Source organism: Oryzias melastigma, linkage group LG6, assembly GCF_002922805.2.
Source record: "Oryzias melastigma strain HK-1 linkage group LG6, ASM292280v2, whole genome shotgun sequence".
NCBI classification, from domain to species: Eukaryota; Metazoa; Chordata; class Actinopteri; order Beloniformes; family Adrianichthyidae; genus Oryzias; species Oryzias melastigma.
The window spans coordinates 5,071,350-5,091,092 of NC_050517.1; the positions used below are offsets into that span (position 1 = coordinate 5,071,350).

The 19,743-nt window shown below is 39.9% G+C and overlaps 1 protein-coding gene across 13 annotated transcripts in view; it reads right to left on the bottom strand.

Moving 5' to 3' along the window:
* cep290 (centrosomal protein 290) overlaps window positions 1-19,743 on the bottom strand; it is an 81,936-nt gene that overhangs the window by 34,393 nt on the left and 27,800 nt on the right. For all 13 annotated transcript variants that reach the window (XR_004947995.1, XR_004947996.1, XM_036212195.1 and 10 more), the window contains 10 exons: window positions 16,352-16,510; window positions 12,829-12,978; window positions 11,754-11,869; window positions 11,585-11,687; window positions 11,241-11,471; window positions 4,855-5,028; window positions 4,641-4,752; window positions 3,874-4,088; window positions 1,234-1,385; window positions 655-766 (listed from right to left, as the gene is read on the bottom strand). Coding sequence is in view for 11 of the 13 variants with exons in the window: in XM_036212195.1 (XP_036068088.1) it covers window positions 655-766; window positions 1,234-1,385; window positions 3,874-4,088; window positions 4,641-4,752; window positions 4,855-5,028; window positions 11,241-11,471; window positions 11,585-11,687; window positions 11,754-11,869; window positions 12,829-12,978; window positions 16,352-16,510 (1,524 nt within the window). In the remaining 2 variants the exon portion in view is untranslated. The remainder of the gene's footprint in view (window positions 1-654; window positions 767-1,233; window positions 1,386-3,873; window positions 4,089-4,640; window positions 4,753-4,854; window positions 5,029-11,240; window positions 11,472-11,584; window positions 11,688-11,753; window positions 11,870-12,828; window positions 12,979-16,351; window positions 16,511-19,743) is intronic.

Consider the following 19,743-nt stretch of genomic DNA (forward strand, 5'->3'; position numbering starts at 1 on the left):
GGCACCCCCGCGACCCCGAAAGGGACAAAGCGGACAAGAAGATGGATGGATGGATGGAAGAAAAGCCTATATTAGCCAAAACAGCTAGCATGTAGCTGAAATATGAGCTAAACTCCAAAATATCCTAAAAAATCTTAGTAAATGTCAAAATAGTCCAAAAGCTAGCAGAATGCTAATTTTTAAAACTGTAAAACCATAACTTTTTAACATAATTATGAATGATAAAAAGGCAGGAATATTATTCCAGAATAAAATCAACTTAAACCTTAAATAACTTTCAATATTTTACTCTCCATAAAAATATATTTTGTCAAAATTATACAGGTTAGAAATGAGTGCCATATAACATTGGGCCATTAATAATAAAGTAAAATGATGTGAAGGGCCGGATCAGGCCGCTGGAACCTGACTTTGACACATGTGGTGTAGTTTAATAAACGGGATTCAAACCATATTCTTTCATCTGATCCTGATTCTCCACAATTTAAATAAAGTAATACTCAGAAATTGGATTTTAAGCTTCATTTTCTTTACATATGTCCTTCATCAACAGAAAAATGCAATAAAAACATGTTCAAACCCCAAAGACACCATTTTCATCAAAGGGGGTATTAAAAATTGATCTCTTGGTGTAAACAAAAAAAAATCAGGTACCTGATAATCTAGTATTTGCTTCTTCAAAGCTTCTTCTTCTTTATCTTTAGACTTTTGTTTGGCCTGTAAAGCAGCAACCTGGGTCAAAGCGACCTCTGACACCTCCTGAAGCCTGTCAAAAAGAATTCAAATACATTTCAGATATGTTGGGTGCAACTTAAGCAATAAAGGAAAACAACAGGTGTCTTTGCTAAAATGTTTTTACAAACGCAGGGGTTTGTGTTGATCCAAAAGCAGAGAGAAGGTCATTTTACCTTGAGAACATGGATCTATAATCAGTACTTCTGCACCAAGATCAGATTTTAACTTTGACTAACAGGGAAAGAAATATGCCGAAAGGCTGTTATGTTCATGATTCCAAAACAAATGTTGATGATAGCCCAAGAAAAACTCTCCAGCTTCTCCCATCAAACCACAGCCAGGAGAACTTATCTAAAACAACCAGACTCAACAAACAATTCGAACTTTTGAAATTTATCACCAGATTAATGGCAGGAATGCTCACGTAATTTTCAACACAGCTTGTTTTTCATGATAAGAGCATATTGATCAATTTGATACCAAGATACTCGGACATACTTTGAGACTTCAATCCGGAGCTCCGCCTCGGCCTTTTCCAGCTCTGCGATCCTGGCCCTGTCAGCATCGCTCACAGCTTTGCTGATGCTTTGCGCCAGCTCATCTCTTAGCTCTCTCTCCGTCTTTTGGGCCTCGGCATTCATCTTGGTCAACTAAACAAAACAAAGCAATGAAAGGACTTGATAAAAGCCAACAAAGAAGACGTTGTTGTGGAGGCAAGCTAAGACAACAGAGCAAACAGAAGAACAACACAACAATCGAACTTCTAAACTTTGTTAAGCTACGTTCAAAATGCCCTGGTAAATGCACGTTCAAGCAGCTACTTTTAATGGAAAGTCTATGCTAACGCGTAAACACATGTTTCAGGCTTCCATCTTCACGTGTTGTTGCGTATCTACACTGTTTTTGGGCTTTATGAACAAAACACGTGGCCATAGTGTTTATGTTCTTTGATTTACTGTAACTTTTCAACCGTTAACACAATAATTCCAGCAGATTCTGCAGGAGAAAAGCAGCTCGAGATTTTGTGTTTAAGCGTCAGCAAGGACGGCAAGGAGGTTAAACCGGACTGAACTTTGACCAATCAGGGACTCGGATTTGGTAGTGAAGTGTATCCGCCCACTTTAATTGCTATCAAACACTGGTGCCAACCACCAGGGGCCCGTTTCAAGAAGCAGGTTCAACAAATTTAGAGTTCGAACCTGAACTTAGAGTCACTGGACTCAAAATTCTCAAACTCATGGTTTTCGGTTCCAGAACAGCTGAAAATGTTTGATTCAATGAACTTGAAGTTGTTAGAACCAGAATCAGGTGTGAGCGTCGCCACCATAAAAAGCCCTGATCAATGGAGCAAAGACAGCACGATTCACCATGGCAACGGGGACAAACATCTGAGTTACGTACTTCCGGTGGCGGAAATTGATAAGTTCCTGCAAGCATATGCAGACTATAGAGAACATTTTCATCAAGAAAAGCAACACAGCTGCAGCGGTAGAACAGAGAGAAAATATCTGCAGTTATTTGAATCATTTCTAATAATGAATAATTAATGTCAGGAAGGTTGAAGGTTATTTTGTCTCTTGTTGAGTAATCTGTTACCAATCTAATAAGTAATCTCCGTGATCGTAACCCCCCCCCTACACACACAGATATCACTGCACGCTAAAAATAAACTGTAGCTGCCTGGCATATGTTAAAAAAGTATTTATTTAATTTTAATTCTCAAGACTTAAAAAATATTCGCCGAATTTTTTTAAACGTAAAAATAACTTTCTGTAGCCGGGAGTCGCACTCGCTACCTATGCAGTGGGAGGCAGCGTTGCTGTCAAATGAGCTAATGTCTGACGCAAGTCCCGGACGGTGGATAAGTACACATCCTTCTCCGTTGTTTGACATTCCTTGATTCCTATTGTTAAGGGTTTAAAATAAGGAAAAGAAAACTGTATTTTTTAATAGCGAGTCCCTGGAAAAACTCACTATTTATAATATCACTGAAATAAAAATGAATCAGAAACTGCAGTCAGTCGACTCGTGTCCTCCAAATCCTCTACCGACGTAAATAACATTTCCTCTGGATTAATCAGCCTCCTCTCTACATGATCCTCTATGAATGAACATGTCATTTTGGTTTCTACGTGGTGAAAACGTGACGTCTCTAATGTGAATGTTCTCTGAATGTTAATGAGGAACTCATATTTGAACATCTTTCACTTTAAAAAGGGGCGGAGACCGCAGAGAACTCTAAGTTTCCTGAAGAAAACCTGCTACCGACCAGGTTTCGTTCACAGACTCAGTTACCATAGTGATTGATTCTGAGTTCATCCTAACCCGCTTCTTGGAACGGGCTTGGTTTCGCCCACTTTCCCGGGTTTGAGTTATCCCTCAGAGTTTTGCCGAATTTGGAGTTCACGAACTCAGAGTTCCAACAAAACCTGCTTCTTGAAACGGGCCCCAGGAGTGCTATGGACTCTTGCCCCAGGACACCACAACACATAACTGAATCTGCGACCTTGTGATCACAGGTCGGCTGTAGAGGTTGTATCCGTCTGGAATTCTATGACACCAAGTCTTTCATATTTCAGAATAAAGCTGTGAAAGAAAAAGTCTGGAGCAAGATTCACCAGATCTGCACCAGTTTGACATTTCCCACCAACACTCTTCCAGCTGTAGGTGGTGGACATGCACTTGTGAACATAAGAAAAAGAAATAGAAGCCCCTCCCTGCTTGTCCAGTGTGAACACCATGGGTTAACCCTTCCGCTCTCCTTAGTTTGTTTACATTAAAAGTGGGGTCATCTGGACCCCCCAAGACAGTGCGCTGAACTTTTTTTTATCTTGAGTTTCACTAATGTCCATGACAGACATAAAATCCTGTCCACCTTTGTCATGGAAGAAATCACAAATCAATATGTGGTTGGAGTCATCTGAACCCCAAAGAGAGCGGAAGGGTTAAATAGTGCGTTTAAGAACCCTCGTGGGCGTGGCTACTGAGTCACAAACCAACTTGTTGACATAGAAATGTATAATCCCCCAGGATAATACATAAGTAAACAATGCTGTAATTATTTTTCAAATGTGTTAGGCTAAAATGTGAGACTTTAAATCCCTCAAACATTGAAAATCTACTTTTTAAGTGTCCTACCTCTGTAAATTTGGACTCCAGCTCCAAGTTGCGATCCTCCACGTGCTTCAGGGAGTTCCTCACATGCTCGTACATTTTGTGGGCATGCTCAGCTCTCTGTCGCTCATTCAACTCCTTCATCTCTAAAGTGGTGATTCTTCTCGCAGCAGAGACCATTTCATTGTTGATGGTTGCCTTGCCTTCTTTATCCAGGCCAGTCTCTGCACCTGGAGACACTAAAATAACAACACAAACGATGTGCAGGCCACAATCCATAAATCTACATTTGGTCGATTGTGTGTTGTAAAATGTCAAAGCCATTAAACTTGGTTATGACAAAAGGATTTCAAGTAATTTAATCTGGTTCAGATGTGACTGTTGTACCCCGAAGAAGTCATTGCTTTTCTTATAGTATAATTAAATCTAATCCTCTTTAAATATGATGACTTCTTACTGTTTACCCTTAACGCTGGGACAGGACTGTCATAACAATGCTCACCACAACACAAATCTCAAAAAGGGTCAATCTAAAGCTAGATTGACTTAAGCTGTCTGGATCATCATTTACTGTGGATGCACGCCGGATGATGCAGTCAATCAAAGCTAACAAAAAGGATTTGGATTTTACGGGAAGCCTGGGCTCTGACCTACATCCCAGCAAATCCTTTGTTGATAGAAGTGAAGCCTTGAGAAAGCTGAACTTCTCCCTGAGAGCTCCAGTCTCTTCACCGATATGTTTATGACGGAGATTAAAACAAAAGATAGACATGAGGTTCACTGTTGTTTACCAACTGTGTTGACTTTCTCCCATGCTTGCTCCAGGGTATTGAGTTTCTCCTTTGTGATCTCCAGTTCTTTAATCATGGATCTGATTTGTTCTTGGAGGGAATCATTTTCACTCTGAACACACAGAAATAATCTCACCCATTTACATATAGTGAGGGTTCAGACAATAACAAACATTCCACAGAAATATACATGCTAGAGGGGAAGTTGATATACCTGCAAATGCTGGAGGTTGGTAGATTTCTGTATGAGGCAGCTGTCCCTCTGCAGCACGTCTCTGTATTTGATGGTTAGCTCTGTGTACTGTCTGTTCGCCCTCTCCAGTTCTGATAGAGACACGCTGTCATCCAAGGCCTTCTGCAGAGCTGCTATCTTATATGCTGCCATTTCCTTCAGACCAAAACCAGAAACACACAGTCAAAGCAGAGCGAGGAGGTTGATTGCCGTTTGTGGAGATTCTCAGTAATCCAAGTCAGAGTAGAAAAGAATACAGTAGAGTAGAGTAGAAGAGAGTAGGGGAGGGGAGGGTAGAACAGAGTAGAGTGGAATATTGAATAGAATAGAGTTGAATATTGAGTAGAGTAGTATATAGTATGGTAGGGTAGGGGAGAACATAGTAGAGTAGAGTAGAGTAGAGTAGAGTAGTATATAGTATGGTAGGGTAGGGGAGAACATAGTAGAGTAGAGTAGAGTAGAGTAGAGTAGAGTAGAGTAGTATATAGTATGGTAGGGTAGGGGAGAACATAGTGGAGTAGAAAAGAGTAGAGTTGAGTAGAGTAGAACACTGAACAGAATAGAGTAGGATAGAGTAGTATAGAGTAGTATAGAGTAGAACACTGAACAGACTAAAGAAGAATGGAGTAAAGTAGAGTAGAGTAGAAAATTGAATAGAGTAGAGTATTGAACGGAACAGAACAGAATAGAACAGAACAGAACACTGAATACTGAACAGAATACTGAAATGAATAGAATAAAACAGAATAAAATAGAACAGAATAGAACACATGCTAGCTGTTTTGGCTAACCTAAGTTTTTTTTAGCTATTTTTTTGCCTAATTTCGCATTTTGCTAACATTTTAACTGGCTATCAGCTTCAGCATTTTCAGCTTCCGTGTTTTTAGCTATCTATTTTAGCATCTTCAGCCAAATTCATCTTACAGCATTCACACTATCATTATCACAGGTAATGCTTTCTATCCAGTTCATAATTATGTTAAAAAGTTACAGTTTTAAAGTTTTTAAAATGTAGTTTTAGAGTGTTTAATAAATGTTCATCTTGTTCGGCCCGTGACCTAAGGTGTGTTTTGGATTTCGGCCTCTTGTGCGATGAAGTTTGACACCTGATGCACAGACTCGTACATTGGCGAAGCCAAAAGATCAAACACATGGCTCATCAGAGGCCCTGCTCATAGGATTCAGCGGTCAACTTGGATTTGAAAGACAAGGGTCCCTATTTTGAGGATGGTAATGTGCACATTTTGGAGGGAGATGGCTATTGGTTTGAGACACAGTCCTCAATCAACACAGAGGAGCGCTACAACATCACATACAATATCTATTTACAATGAAGCTCTTTCAACAATCCCAAGACAGATTCACACTCATCTACACCTGCAACCACGTGACTCAGAAAACACAGCAGCTCTCTCAGGATATTAAAATGACTTTGATGGTGTCAACAACCAGCTAATAGTGAGTAAAAATCTTTGGCACTCCACTAGATGAAGCTTCTTGGATGAGAAGTGAAAGCTCTTCAAGGAGAAAGAAGTACAGTAGCTTTTTGAGAAGAGAGTCTTTTCCCCCAAACCAAAAGGCATCAAGAACGGATGACCTGAGACTACCTTGTGCAAACGCCACCACTGAAACGGATGGACACACTTTTAAAACATAGCAAGAGGTCATAAGAGCCCGTTGTGTGTTCCTGCTGTTGTTGATCGAGTGAGTCATGGTGCAAGAGTCCAACCATCTGCTACCTGTGCCTGGTACTGTTGTTCGCCGCCTGTTTGGTTTGGCAGACGGCGTCTGTCAAAACATTCAACTCTGAAGGCAGGAGAAGTTATGAGAGGTGAAATGTTGTGACCTCGTCTGAATCAGGAGGGGTGGAACAAACAGCATATTGCGTATAATTGTGTATACAGAGTGAGAGGCTGTGTGAGTTTACAACATAAAAATCTGACCAGTGAAGGCTATGACCACTTCTACTGTTAATTTACAAAAGGAGCCAAGGTCTCAAAATCATTTTCATCAACATTAAGGCAAACTTTAACTCAAAGTCCCCCTCTGATGAAAATCCTGTTTTTTGAGTTTCTAACATGTATTTGTGTCATTTCTCTTCTGAAAGAGAACAAATGTAATAAGAAATCATTTAGTTTTTTCATTTCCGAGTATTTCTCCTTTTAAATCGATCAAAGTGTCTTGGACAGACTCTGTTTGAATGAATGATCTTCTTTCCATCAACAGCTCTGCTGCACATGCACTAAACCCTCATCTGTTCCTAGTGTCTAGTTCAGGTTCTGGAGAAGAGAAGATGGTATCTTCACATTGACTGCAGTCAAATGAGCCGCCGTTCACATTTCTGTGGTCAAATCAGCATCACTGGATTTTTGGTGTGAGTTTCATCCAATACTTACGGTAGCAGGACTGAGAACGCTGGAAAATCTCCACCAGACTCCACGGAGCTTCTTGATGTGACCACGGAAATGTGAACGGCGGCTCATTTGACCGCAGTTGGAAAGGATTGTAAATCAATGAAAGAGCATTTTGATGTTAGCTTTGATTATTTTATCAAGAACTCTGAGAAACCAATGATTGAATGTATTGATCACAGTCAATAAACATTGGAGAATTAGCTAAAAGAGTCTTTGGTGAACTGGAAGGAGAAAGAATCAGGATTTTGGAGGAAGTTCTGTCCATGAAGATCTTCACTTCCTCGTCCAGCTGACATCTGGATCAGAACCATACGGCTGGACATTACCCAGATTGATGGATGTTTTAATGAAGCAGTGGTGAAGATTTATGCTAGAGAGACACAGAGCTATATTAATCAGACGGGGGGGTCAGGGGCGGAGCTGCTAAAAGCCACGCCCCCTCAGAGGAGATTTTGGAAACAGAAGCTTTAGATCAACATAAAAAAATGTCTTTTTAAGACATTTAGATTGTGAGATTTTGGTTTAAAAAATCATAATCATAATTCACACACTACTGGAAACATTTTTTTTTTTTATTAAAAAAAATTGTCATGGGGACTTTAAAAAAAAAACAGAAATGTTAGAAATAAATTCAAATTTAACTTGAGCCCATTTAAAAATAAACCCCATTAGCTGCATATTGTATTGGAGCTAACTCTGCATTTGTAAAGAGAATCCACAGTAATGCAGCCTTTTCTACCTTTAACAGTCAATCATTTTATCTGAGAAAGAGAAAGAATACCTGTTACAATATAATTGGAAAAGGAGCTCAAAAGAGCAGAAATTGCGCAGCTTTCTTTAGCATGTCTACAACACAGCTCCACTTGCTAAAGGAAGTGATAAATTTGATTGTCAGATTTCACTAAAATGGAATAGAATCTGAGTGACCAACGGGAAAGCAGCAGAAGCGCAGCTGCATCATCAATCTGGGAATAAAAACGAGCCCCAGTAAGTCACAGCAGCAGCGGCTGTCCTCCTAAATTAACACCAGGCAAAGTTCACCACGTTCACAACTAGATCTGAAAAACAGACGTGCTAGTGCAACCGACTGAGACGTGGAAATGACTGCTGCTGCAGCAGCTTACAGACAGTAAATAGCACTGCATAATATCAGCGGCTGTGGAGTAAATCCAATAAAAAAAAGGCAAAAATAAAAACATGCCTGTTGTTCACAATAAAACTTGGAGACTAAATTTTATTAGAGAATGTGGAAAGAAAAATGATGAATATTGGGAGCACATGCTGGGATTAGATCACCGTTCAGCCTCAGATGGGGGGGGCAGCACATGTAAACCGTTTTCCTGAAGACCACCATAGTGTAGCAGCGAGCTCAGAGCCAGATAATGGGGGGACGAAAGGGAAGGCGTGGGGGGCCAGTTTGCGATGGTATCATAGATGCCTGTGAATCTCTGTGTGCAGCGGCTGACAGCAGGCCGTACAGTCTTCACAAGATTAGAGGAAAAACGAGAAGCCTGCTGCCAAAATAGTTATTGAAGAAAAACACGTCTCCTCGCTTCAATCCAAGAAATACTTACATCCTGGATCTGAATGAGAAAGGTGGGGAAGGTCAAACAACACCCCACTAATACTGATCAGCTTCACACAGAGGGGAAGAGATGAAAGCAGATAGTCAAAGTGCTCGCTGGTGACGGGACTTGGTTTACTTTGGTACTTTTTCATTTTGTGTTTTTCTCCATTTGTGTGTTGTTTTGTTTTTTGTTTTGATTTTTATTGTATTATTATTTTTGTTCACATTGTTGTGGAGAGAGCATACATGTACACGTATTTCTGTTTGTTTATGTATTGGATTTGTGGCTATGAGAACGTGTGACCCCAGGAAGAATAGCTGGTGGCATGTCCATTAGCTAAAGGGGATTCTTAATAAACAAACAAACATATAAAGGTTTATTTTACATGTGAACAAGATATTAAAGTTAAATGCTGTAGATAGCAGCAGAATTATGATAGTAATGTTCTGCCATAAGTCTCCCACAAGTAAATATAAAACTCCACAAACACAAGGAACGTTCCACGGATGCCAGACCGTCTCAACGCCCGCTCCTCTACTCCTGCGCGCTGGCGAAACCTCTTCTCCGATCTGGTGATACTTCGTCTCGGATCTGGTGAAACCTCTTCTCCGATCTGGTGAAACCTCTTCTCCGATCTGGTGATACCTCTTCTCCGATCTGGTGAAACCTCTTCTCCGATCTGGTGAAACCTCTTCTCCGATCTGGTGAAACCTCTTCTCCGATCTGGTGAAACGTCTTCTCCACGCTCGTGAAACCTCTTCTCTGATCTGGTGATATCTCTTCTCCGATCCGGTGAAACCTCTTCTCCGCACTCGTGAAACCTCTTCTCCGATCTGGTGAAACCTCTTCTCCGATCTGGTGAAACCTCTTCTCCGATCTGGTGATACCTCTTCTCCAATCTGGTGAAACCTCCTCTCCGATCTGGTGATACCTCTTCTCCGATCTGGTGAAACCTCTTCTCCGATCTGGTGAAACCTCTTCTCCGATCCGGTGAAACCTCCTCTCCGATCCGGTGATACCTCTTCTCCGATCTGGTGAAACCTCTTCTCCGATCTGGTGAAACCTCTTCTCCGATCTGGTGAAACCTCTTCTCCACGCTCGTGAAACCTCTTCTCCACTCTCGTGAAACCTCTTCTCCGATCCGGTGAAACCTCCTCTCCGATCTGGTGATACCTCTTCTCCGATCTGGTGAAACCTCTTCTCCGCACTCGTGAAACCTCTTCTCCCATCTGGTGAAACCTCTTCTCCGATCTTGTGAAACCTCTTCTCCGATCTGGTGAAACCTCTTCTCCGATCTGGTGAAACCTCTTCTCCGATCTGGTGAAACCTCCTCTCCGATCCGGTGAAACCTCTTCTCCGCACTCGTGAAACCTCTTCTCCGTTTGAAGATGTTACCAGTGGAAAGTGTCTCATCGTCTGATTTTTGAGATGCTAGTCTGGGTAAAGTTGTGGCACAGTTTTGTCTGGCACGGGTAAAGGAGTTCCGTGACTCCGTTGAGCGGGAGTGAAGCTGAAATCTACGAGGCCCCTGAACGCACCACGGGCGCGTGCAGCGCAAAATCCTCACGCACAGACACAGACCTTGATCGATCACAAAAACTGATGTTTGTCTCCCTCCTGGACCACAAGAAGCTTCAGGAATACCAGAACATTTCCCGCATGCAGCCTTTTCCATCTTATCACAGCCACGGAACACTTTCCATCTGCGAAACGCACGGATTCTGCACGACAGAGTGATTGAAATCTTCTTGAGGATAGAAAGGATGGATTTTGTGTTTAAATAATCTGGATTTTTGGTGAGTAATATTTTGCTATCTCCCTACATAATATTGAAATTTTATCAGGTTATTTTTTATGCTTTTGGTGTGTGTGTGGCAGTTGTACCTGCACTAGAAGTTTTATTGCCATAAAATAGTTAATGAGGGTTGGATTGATTCAGATGGAGCACTACTGAAGGCCTAGGTGTGAAATGCACGGCCCGCCACTGTTGTACAGTTATATAATTAGACAAGTTTAAAACTTAATAAATATAGCTCTCCGCTTCTCCTCTTTTCATTTTTAGTTTTAATTTGAAAAACAAATGATACGCAGGTATTTCCTGCTTTTTTTTTTCTTCAATGTTGAGTTTCACTCGGGCACGCAGCAGAAGCACTACGAGGGCACAGTCCTCCACGAGGGGACAGAACTAGTTTTAGGAGCGTAAGAATACTCCCCCAAGCGCAGAGAAGAGGTTTACGAGAGTGCAGGAGTAGAGGAGTGGGTGAGGAGACCCGTGGAACGTTCCTTGTGTTTGATATATGCTCATGGAGGACTTATAGCGGAAAATGAACGCCATCCTTTGAAGACCCACTGTTAGGATGAGGGATAATCCCCTGATGATGGCTACCTTGTGTCGCTGCAGGTGGCCGATCCTCTGAATGACGGACACCCGCGTGTGGCTGCTCTCCTCCTTCAGCTTGCTGTTCTCCCTTAGGAGGTGCTGTTCTTGTTCCAGCAGGGTGGTGTAGCGGCGAGTCAGCTTCATCTCATTCACCTTCAGCACTGTCACCTTACCGAAGGCTTCGCTCAGCTGCCTCCTGATGTCCTCCGGGTCTTTCTCAAGAGTGTTCAGCAGATCCTAAAGAAAGGAATGAGCGAGTGCTGACAAAATGATACAAAAACCACATGTGTGTGTCTCAGCTGTTCCCCCTGTTAATAATCTTGTTTATGTTTCAAAAGAGTTGTACTGACATGAAATTGCTGGATTTTAATGCTGTCCACTTGCTGCTGTTCCTCCAGCTTGGTCTTTATTTCTGTGATTGCTTCCTTCTCTTTTTGCCACTCTGCCTTCTCACTATAAATTCAAACACAGTGAATTTCTTTCAAAGCTGAATTTGAAAACACAATCTTGTTAACTTACCTTAGATGCTCCTTATAGAGAAGTCCCTGCTGATGGCTAACAACAGCAAACTTATCTTTGTACTCCTCCAACGTTCCAGTCAGTCTCTTGTTTATTTCTTCCTTGTTGCTGAGCTCCTAAAAATTCCAGTGAAATCATCAAGTCAGTCCAAGCTGGAAATACAGCACTCGACTGTTTTGGGTCATGGTTTTATATATGCGATTTGTGTATTATCAACTAAAAAATAAAAAAAAATAAAAAAATGTTTTTTTTTTTTAAATTTGCTAATAAACAAATAATGGAGAGAAAAAAAAAACATCCGTTGGCTTATACCAGGGGTCTGCAACCTACGGCTGTGGAGCTACTTGTGACTCTTTTAGCTCTCCATAGTGGCTCTCTGGCTAAAGAAAAATAAAATGATAGTATTCTTTTTATTTAGATTAGTTAAGTTTATAAATATATGACAGAGGTGCAGCTAGGATAAACTATGTAAAAGTTTCTACATCCATCCATACATCCTTGCTGAAGGGAAGAGGTTGTATTTGATCTTTGCTTTCTCCAGAATACACCAATTTCAAATACTAAGCAAAATTTTGGTAAAAAGTCTGATCTTTTGTGTGTTTAAAGCTCATATTATCGTATGCTGTCCAGAACTGAATTGGGAGGATCTGGTTTGACGCAAATCGTCTTTTATTTTGAAAGGAAATCAAACGAGCTTCTGTCAGACATAAAAAATGATCTCACATTTTGAGAAAATGCTAGTTTATCTTTATGTCTGTTTTTGTTCATGCCAAAAAGAAACATAATTCATATTTATTATTAAAAAAATACATTGTAATGAATGCACAGCAGTATCAAAATAAGACTATGCAGCTCCTTTACTCTTTTACTGTTAAAGGTTACAAACGTTTGGCTTATACTAAACCTGGTGTGATGTAATAAAGCATAAAAACAAAAAATCATTTTTTATTTATCAAAACACATGTTTTGATTTACTTTCAGCACTATTTGGTTTGGTCTGGTTTTAAACCGTCAATGTGCTATCCCTGGTGCGTGCCTTCAAAAGTCTGAGTCTTCCGGGGAGAGCGGCGCTGACCTGAAGCAGTCGGACGGCGTATTCGTTTAGGGAGCTGATGACCTCAGTGCTGCTGGGGCTCAGGCCCTCAGGCAGGGTCAGAGGTCGAGGGACAACTCCACTGCTGCCCGACTTCCTGTGCAGCTCCAGTTCACCTTTCAGCTGGCTCACCTGACACAAACACACAAATGATGGCAACACTAAGCAAGGTCCATCAACAAACACGTTTGAGCAGAGTTCCACTAAAAGTGTGGCCTTTTTTTAACAGCTATTTAAAAAAACAGCAGCTATTTAAGGAACCGGTTTGTTTTACTTCTGGAGGACTTTGTCACTCATAGAAACAGGGTTCCTACAAGTTACATTTATACCTTTTTAAGGCCATGTATATCACAATTTGTCAGCTTTTTCTGCTTAAATTTGGATTCAAACTGTAGCTTCTTAACTTGTTGTTTCTTGTGCTCAGTTCTTTTGCCTCTCTTTTTTTTAAACCACCGGTGGACATGCAGCTCCATAACAACTGGTTCTGCCACTGTTTATTTATATCATTTGATCAACATAATTGTGACTGAAAATTTAGATTTTCAACAAGTAATGTGAAAATGAGAAGTTTTACAGGGCATTTTTTAAGGGCTCAGGTATCAGAATTCAAGACCGCCCTTTTTTTGTGGGCGGCCGTGGTGCAGTGGTAGGGCGGTCGACTCCTGATCAGAAGTGAGCGGGTTCGACTCCACCTTGCCCGCCCATGTGTCGAAGTGTCCTTGGGCAAGACACTGAACCCCGAATTGCCTCTGGTGGGAGGTTGGCGCCAGTGTGTGAATGTGTGAATGTGTGAATGGGTGAATGGTTCTGTGACTGTGAAGGGCTTTGGGCCCTCGAAGGAGGGTAGAAAGCGCTATACAAGTATATGCCATTTACCATTTAAGGCTTTTTAAGGTATTATTTAAAAACTCATCAATTCAATGTTTTTAAGACGCAGTGGAGACCCTGTAGAAATAAATGCTTTAAAATGAACACAGTCACATCTTTGCTATGAAAGGTGTCAGAAATACTGTGTCACACTAACAGTCCACCACACTTGTTCTTTGATGAATGTCACTTTAAAACATAGGAATTCTTTTACTTCATTTTTATAACCACTGGTGCTTTTTCCTGTTTTAATTTCTCTTGCACTGTTTTAAGTTTTTGTAAATATGTGACACAAATCATCTTTTTGACCTAAACGTCCAATACTGTTCTATTTCTATCTGTAATGTTGCTGAAACATTGGAGTTTCACCATTGCAAGACAAATAAAGGATTATGTTATCTTAAAAAAGAAACAAATTAAAAGTAAAAAAAAAAACTAGAAAAGTTGCATTACCTGCGATAATATTAGTGTGAATGCTTTTGCTGAATGTAGTCACTGAAGATACTGCAGCTTTTTGCTGAAAATGGTGACATCATTTACTTTAATTGATTAAGGGATTTGCTGAAAATGCAAAAGTTATTTACAAAATGTTACATTTGCTTAAAGGCTGCAAATTTAGTTAAAGAACTATGAAAGAGCGCTGAAGTTGACCTAAATTTCTGAAAAATTTGTAGTAAAATTGCTCAAAAATCCCTAATACATGCCAATTTAGCAAAAATATTTGAGTTGTTGCTAAAAAAACTAGATAAACTCAAATTAGCCTGAAACCAAATCAGTAGATTCCAAATTAGCCAAAAAAAAAAGCCAGCTTGTTGCCTAAATACTAGCTAAATTGAAAAAGCACCTAAAATTCCTCAATAAACTAAATCAGTCAAAAACGTTAGCCTGTTGCCAAAGTAGAAGCTAAACTCCAAATTAGCATAAAAAAACCTCAGTGGAGCTATATTAGCCACAAAAGCTAGCATGTGGCTTAAATAATGGCTATTTCCAAAAGCGCCTAAAATTCCTCAGTAAACTAAATTAGTCAAAAACGTTACTCTGTTGCTAAAATAGAAGCTAAACTCTAAAGTGGTCTAAAAAACATCTGTAGATAACAAATTGGCCAAAAACATTAGCATGTTGCTAAAATATTAAATAAACTCCACATTTTTTGAAAATGACAATAAAAGATGGAAACAAAGCTCATGAATATATTTAAAGCCTTGGTGCTAATCTACTGTAAATTTGGACATTTAAAGACGTTCTTATTCCTTTCCTACAGGGTATATTTTTCTCAATATTTCAAAAATATAAAATTTATGAATACCAAAAATAAAAGCAGTAATGTCCTGAAAAAGCTGAACGTTTTGATACCAAGATTACTGAAATCACTGAAAGTGTGATTGAGTTTTTACATGTCGAAAAACGTACAGAAAGGAGCAGGAGAATCACTATAGTGTGAATGCTAACCAAGCATTCACACTATAATAAAGAGAATTGTTTTAACTAAAACAATCAGAATCTCAATGAGTCAAATAACAACAGTTGCCGTGAAAGTAAATTTGCCGCCTGTGAGTGAAATAGTCACCAGCTAGTTTTTCATGACAAACTAAAGCTTTATTCAGTACCCCAGAGCAAATAATACGTGTGTGCTGAAATACTAAATATATGTTCACTTTGAGAAATATTCTGTTCTTGTTTACTTCTTGGGTGCAGCCATTTTAGTTTTGGTGCACACCTAAAGGTCTTGAAAAGTGCATCTGTGATTGGTCAGTACTGATGCCGGGCTGCAGACGTCCCTAACATCAGCCTCACAGAGACAGATCATTGTCACGTCGCCAGAATCATGGCTAAAAAGAGCAGGAAACTGCTTCAGCTGGGAGGTTTTGAAGGTAAGGTGCTTTCTTCTCTCTGGTTGTTCCTGATGCAGTGACCGTTTTTTCATCTGCTCCTGATTCACAACGATTCAAATAAAGAAATACTCAGGAATAACATTTTAATCTCAATTTTCTTTATAAATGTCCTCTCAGAAAAACACCATTTCCATCAGAATGGGTCTTTAAAGTAAGAATAAGTGTGGATTGAATGCAGGACAAAGCTTTCCTCTCAGTCCAACATGTTTCTGGCTGTCTTTGAAGACACATGTTTCTCATTAGTCGTTTAACATTATTTATAACGGTTCTCCGTACATTAAAACTGCATGGAAGGGGAGGGCTTGAATATTTGAACACATATTTCTTTAACTACTTTGTCTTGTGAAGTAAAAGTCAACATGCGTCTAAAATAAGTGCGGTAGGACTAACGGTCTTTGACGTGATCACCTCCAAGTCTGAGCATTATTGCCTCCATCTTCTCGCTAATCTTCATCCAGTAAACTCTTTTAGCTCAGAATCTTTCTGAATAATGATTTTCACATGTGAAAATTACTCTGATGCTTTCCACAAAAGACGTAAAGATGTAATTGCTAAGAGTTAAAAATCAAATTAACTTGTAACAACTGCTTTGACTGGCATCCATGGCAGCTTGCTTTTGCACAGACTGAAAAGACGCTGTTTTTAATGAGTCAGTGAGTAGAAAACCTCTCAAACACGCACGTACGAAAACTAATTACCGTCACAAGTCGATGACTTTATAGTTCCACTGCGACGCATGAAAATACCTTTTCTTGGGCTCTCACGAGCTGGCTGTAGCTGTTGGTTGCCTCCTCTCGAGCCGCCTTCAGCTCCTGCCTCAGTTCTTCGTTCCTTCCGATCAGTTCATGTATTTGGGACTTGGGGTCTGAACCGGACCGCCCCGTTTCACCACGGACATCTACAGTCTGATAAAACAGGGTAGTGCAAAAACAGGCAAAGTTAGTGAGTGAAATAAGGCAGACCCATTGACTGTATACAAGAACTGGACCGAGTGAGTGTGATGGAACCCAGAAAAATGGTTTACTTATAGCACCGTCAAAATTAGGTCAATTCCATCGACACTTTCTTGGTGACATGGATACATGGATCCGGAAATTGTAAGTAAGCAGTGATTGGACCAAGGCGGTCCTACTCAAGGTTGCTATGGCAACCACTGTCACCAATCAGGAGTATGCTTATTAGAAGACCTCACCCCTACCACTTGAAAGTGGACTGTACTATATCGGTCAAAAGTTTAAAACATTTGTTGTGGGACCCTCCATCCATCCATCTATCCATCCATCCATCTTCTTTGGCTCAACCGGGATTGCTTAATTAGCTCATTCGGGATCGGATGAGCTCCAGGACAAGCCACCACAACTGGTTCCTCTCAATGTGGAGGAGAAGCGGCTCTACTCCGAGTTCTCTCCGGATGACCGAGCTTCTCACTCTTTCTCCAAGGGAGCGCCCAGCCACCCTCCGGAGGAAACTCATTTCAGCCGCTTGTAGTCATGGGACCACATGCTTTTATTGTGGGAAATTGATTGGTCAGTTTATAACTTGAATAACTTGCTCTATAGAAAAAATGTGAAAACAAATGATAAACAAGAACATGTGAACAAAGGTATCAGAGTAAAAGTGGTTATTGTGACTAATAGAATAACCGAGTAATTATTGTTTATTTCTCTTTTGAAGCCTATGACTTCCTAAAACCAGCAGATACTTCCTGATACGCCATGGGGGAGGAGTCACTCTGTCCAGTTCTAATATCCAGTCAATGGGTGAAACTCAAAAGAAATATTTAAGCCTTTTGTCAAAAGTAGATCTATTTTCTGATTTTTTTTTTAATTAAATTGTTTGAGAGACCTTTTAGTGAAAGCACCAGTGACGAACACACATCTGCTCTCTAAGTAACCTCAACATCAGAGCTGGTTTTGACCTTGTTAATACTGGAGTATTTAGCTACAGTACGGTGCAAACCAACACTGAACCGGGAATCCATGTTTTTGCCGCATCGGATAAAAACCAGAAGCCGTGTCCTTATAATTAAATAAATATTTCAGTGCTTTTTCTGTTAAAAATACTTTTATTTCTGTAACTCAATAGGCTATTTATTCTGGGAAGTTTATGTAAGGAGCAAACTCAAGGCAGATGTCCAAAAACCCAAACACTGAAGTATCTGTTCACATTCAAATAGTAATCGTAATTACTATGTAATGCTGTTAATGCTGGTGTAAATGAGGAAACAGAATTTTCTACTTCCAAACAGAAAAATACATGAAACTCACAAGGAAGACTTTCAAGTTAAACTGTAAAAAATAAATGTTATAAAGTTTTACTAAAATAATCCATGTTCCCATCTCGGAGCGTCGGTAAATACGGTAGGATTTAAAAGGGAAGTGGTTCTGCTCTGAGCTGAAGGTGTGACCTTTCACTAGTCTGACATGTGAATCACTTGCTGACTGACAAGTTTTCCAGCTCAGCTCACTTCCAACAAAGTGTGAAGGTTCTGTTTCACTGTTTTTCACCCAGTAATGACATCAAACACAAAAACAGAGGAAGTTCTTCTGTTCATTAAATGCTTCCCATAAACCACATGAGTCAAAGTCAAGTTTTGTGCTTATTTCTAACTTTCTAACTATAAATTTGTCAAAATATATTTTTAAGGAGGGTAAATATTGAAAGTTATTTAAGGTTTACTTCTGGAATAATATTCATGGCTTTTTATTATTCATAATCACGTTGAAAAACTTAGTTTAAAGTTTAAAAAATTGAAATTCTACTAGCTTTTTGGACTATTTTGGCATTTACTACAATTTTTAGGCTATTTTGAAGTTTAGCTAATATTTCAGCTACATGCTAGCTGTCTTAACTAAATTTTTTTGGTTTTTTTTGTTTTGTTTTTTAGGCTGTTTTGGAGTAAGGCTAATATTTACACATTAGCTGTTTTGGCTAGTTTAGGTTTTTCAGTTTTTAGGCTATCTTGAAGTTTAGCTATTTTTTCAGCTACATGCTAGTTGTTTTGGCTAAATTTGTTTTTTTCCGTTTTTTAGGCTGTTTTGGATTTATGCTAATATTTAAATGCTAGATGTTTTAGACAATTTAGACATTTTTCAGTTTTTAGGGAATTTGAATTTTAGCTATTTTTTTCAGCTACATGCTAGCTGTTTTAGCTAAGTTAGGCTTTTTTGTTTTTAAGGATATTTTGAAGTTCAGCTATTTTTTTCATCTACATGCCAGCTGTTGTGGCTTTTTTTGTATTTTAGAGTAATTTGAATTTAGCTAATACTTTAGCTGGCTATCAGCTTCAGATTTTTCCAATATCAATTTCAGCATCTTCAGCTATCAGCACTAACATCTTCAGTGGCCAAGTTCAGCTAACAGCATTCACACTAGCATTATCACAGGTAATGCTATATATCTAGTTCATGATTGTAAAAAGAAGTTACAGTTTTAAAGTTTTAGTATGTAGTTTTAGAGCAGGCATGTCAAACATACGGCCCGCGAGCCGGACCCGGCCCATTGGATGATTTAATCCGGCCCGTCATAAATTTCTGAGTATGTCAAAAAAAAGAAGCGTGTCACTAGCTCATTTCTATCAAAAGTTATGATTTTTTAAAATAAATACAAACCAAATGCTCCCTCCGGCCGCTAGAGGGCAGTAAATGTGTTAAAGAGCTCACGTCCATCATGCGGCACAGACACGAGTTAGTACCAGGAAATAAACATTCGCAACGTGATGTGTCCAACTAGAAATAAACCGGCAAGCTTGCTTCACCACTACTACTAAACAAGTTATCGGTCAACACACCCTTCCCAAAATGGCAAGATGAAACTGTCACTGTGGGAGACGCAGCTATCCAGCGGTGACACCACGCACTTCTCATGTCTCACAGCTGTGCGTCCGAAGGCACCGGATCGTCCAGATTTGGATAAATATAAAGACAACATAACAGATTTGCTGCGAGAGTTTGAGCGGAGGTTTCAGGTTTTCAGTGAACCATTTACAGTGAAGCCTTCTGATGTGCCAGCTGACATTCAGCTTGAGCTTATTGACTTGCAGTGCGATTTCGCTATGAAGGATAAATTTGGGTCCGTGGGATTGGATACGTTTTATCAGTATCTTGTGCCAGGTTACCCCAAATTAACAGCCGTGGCT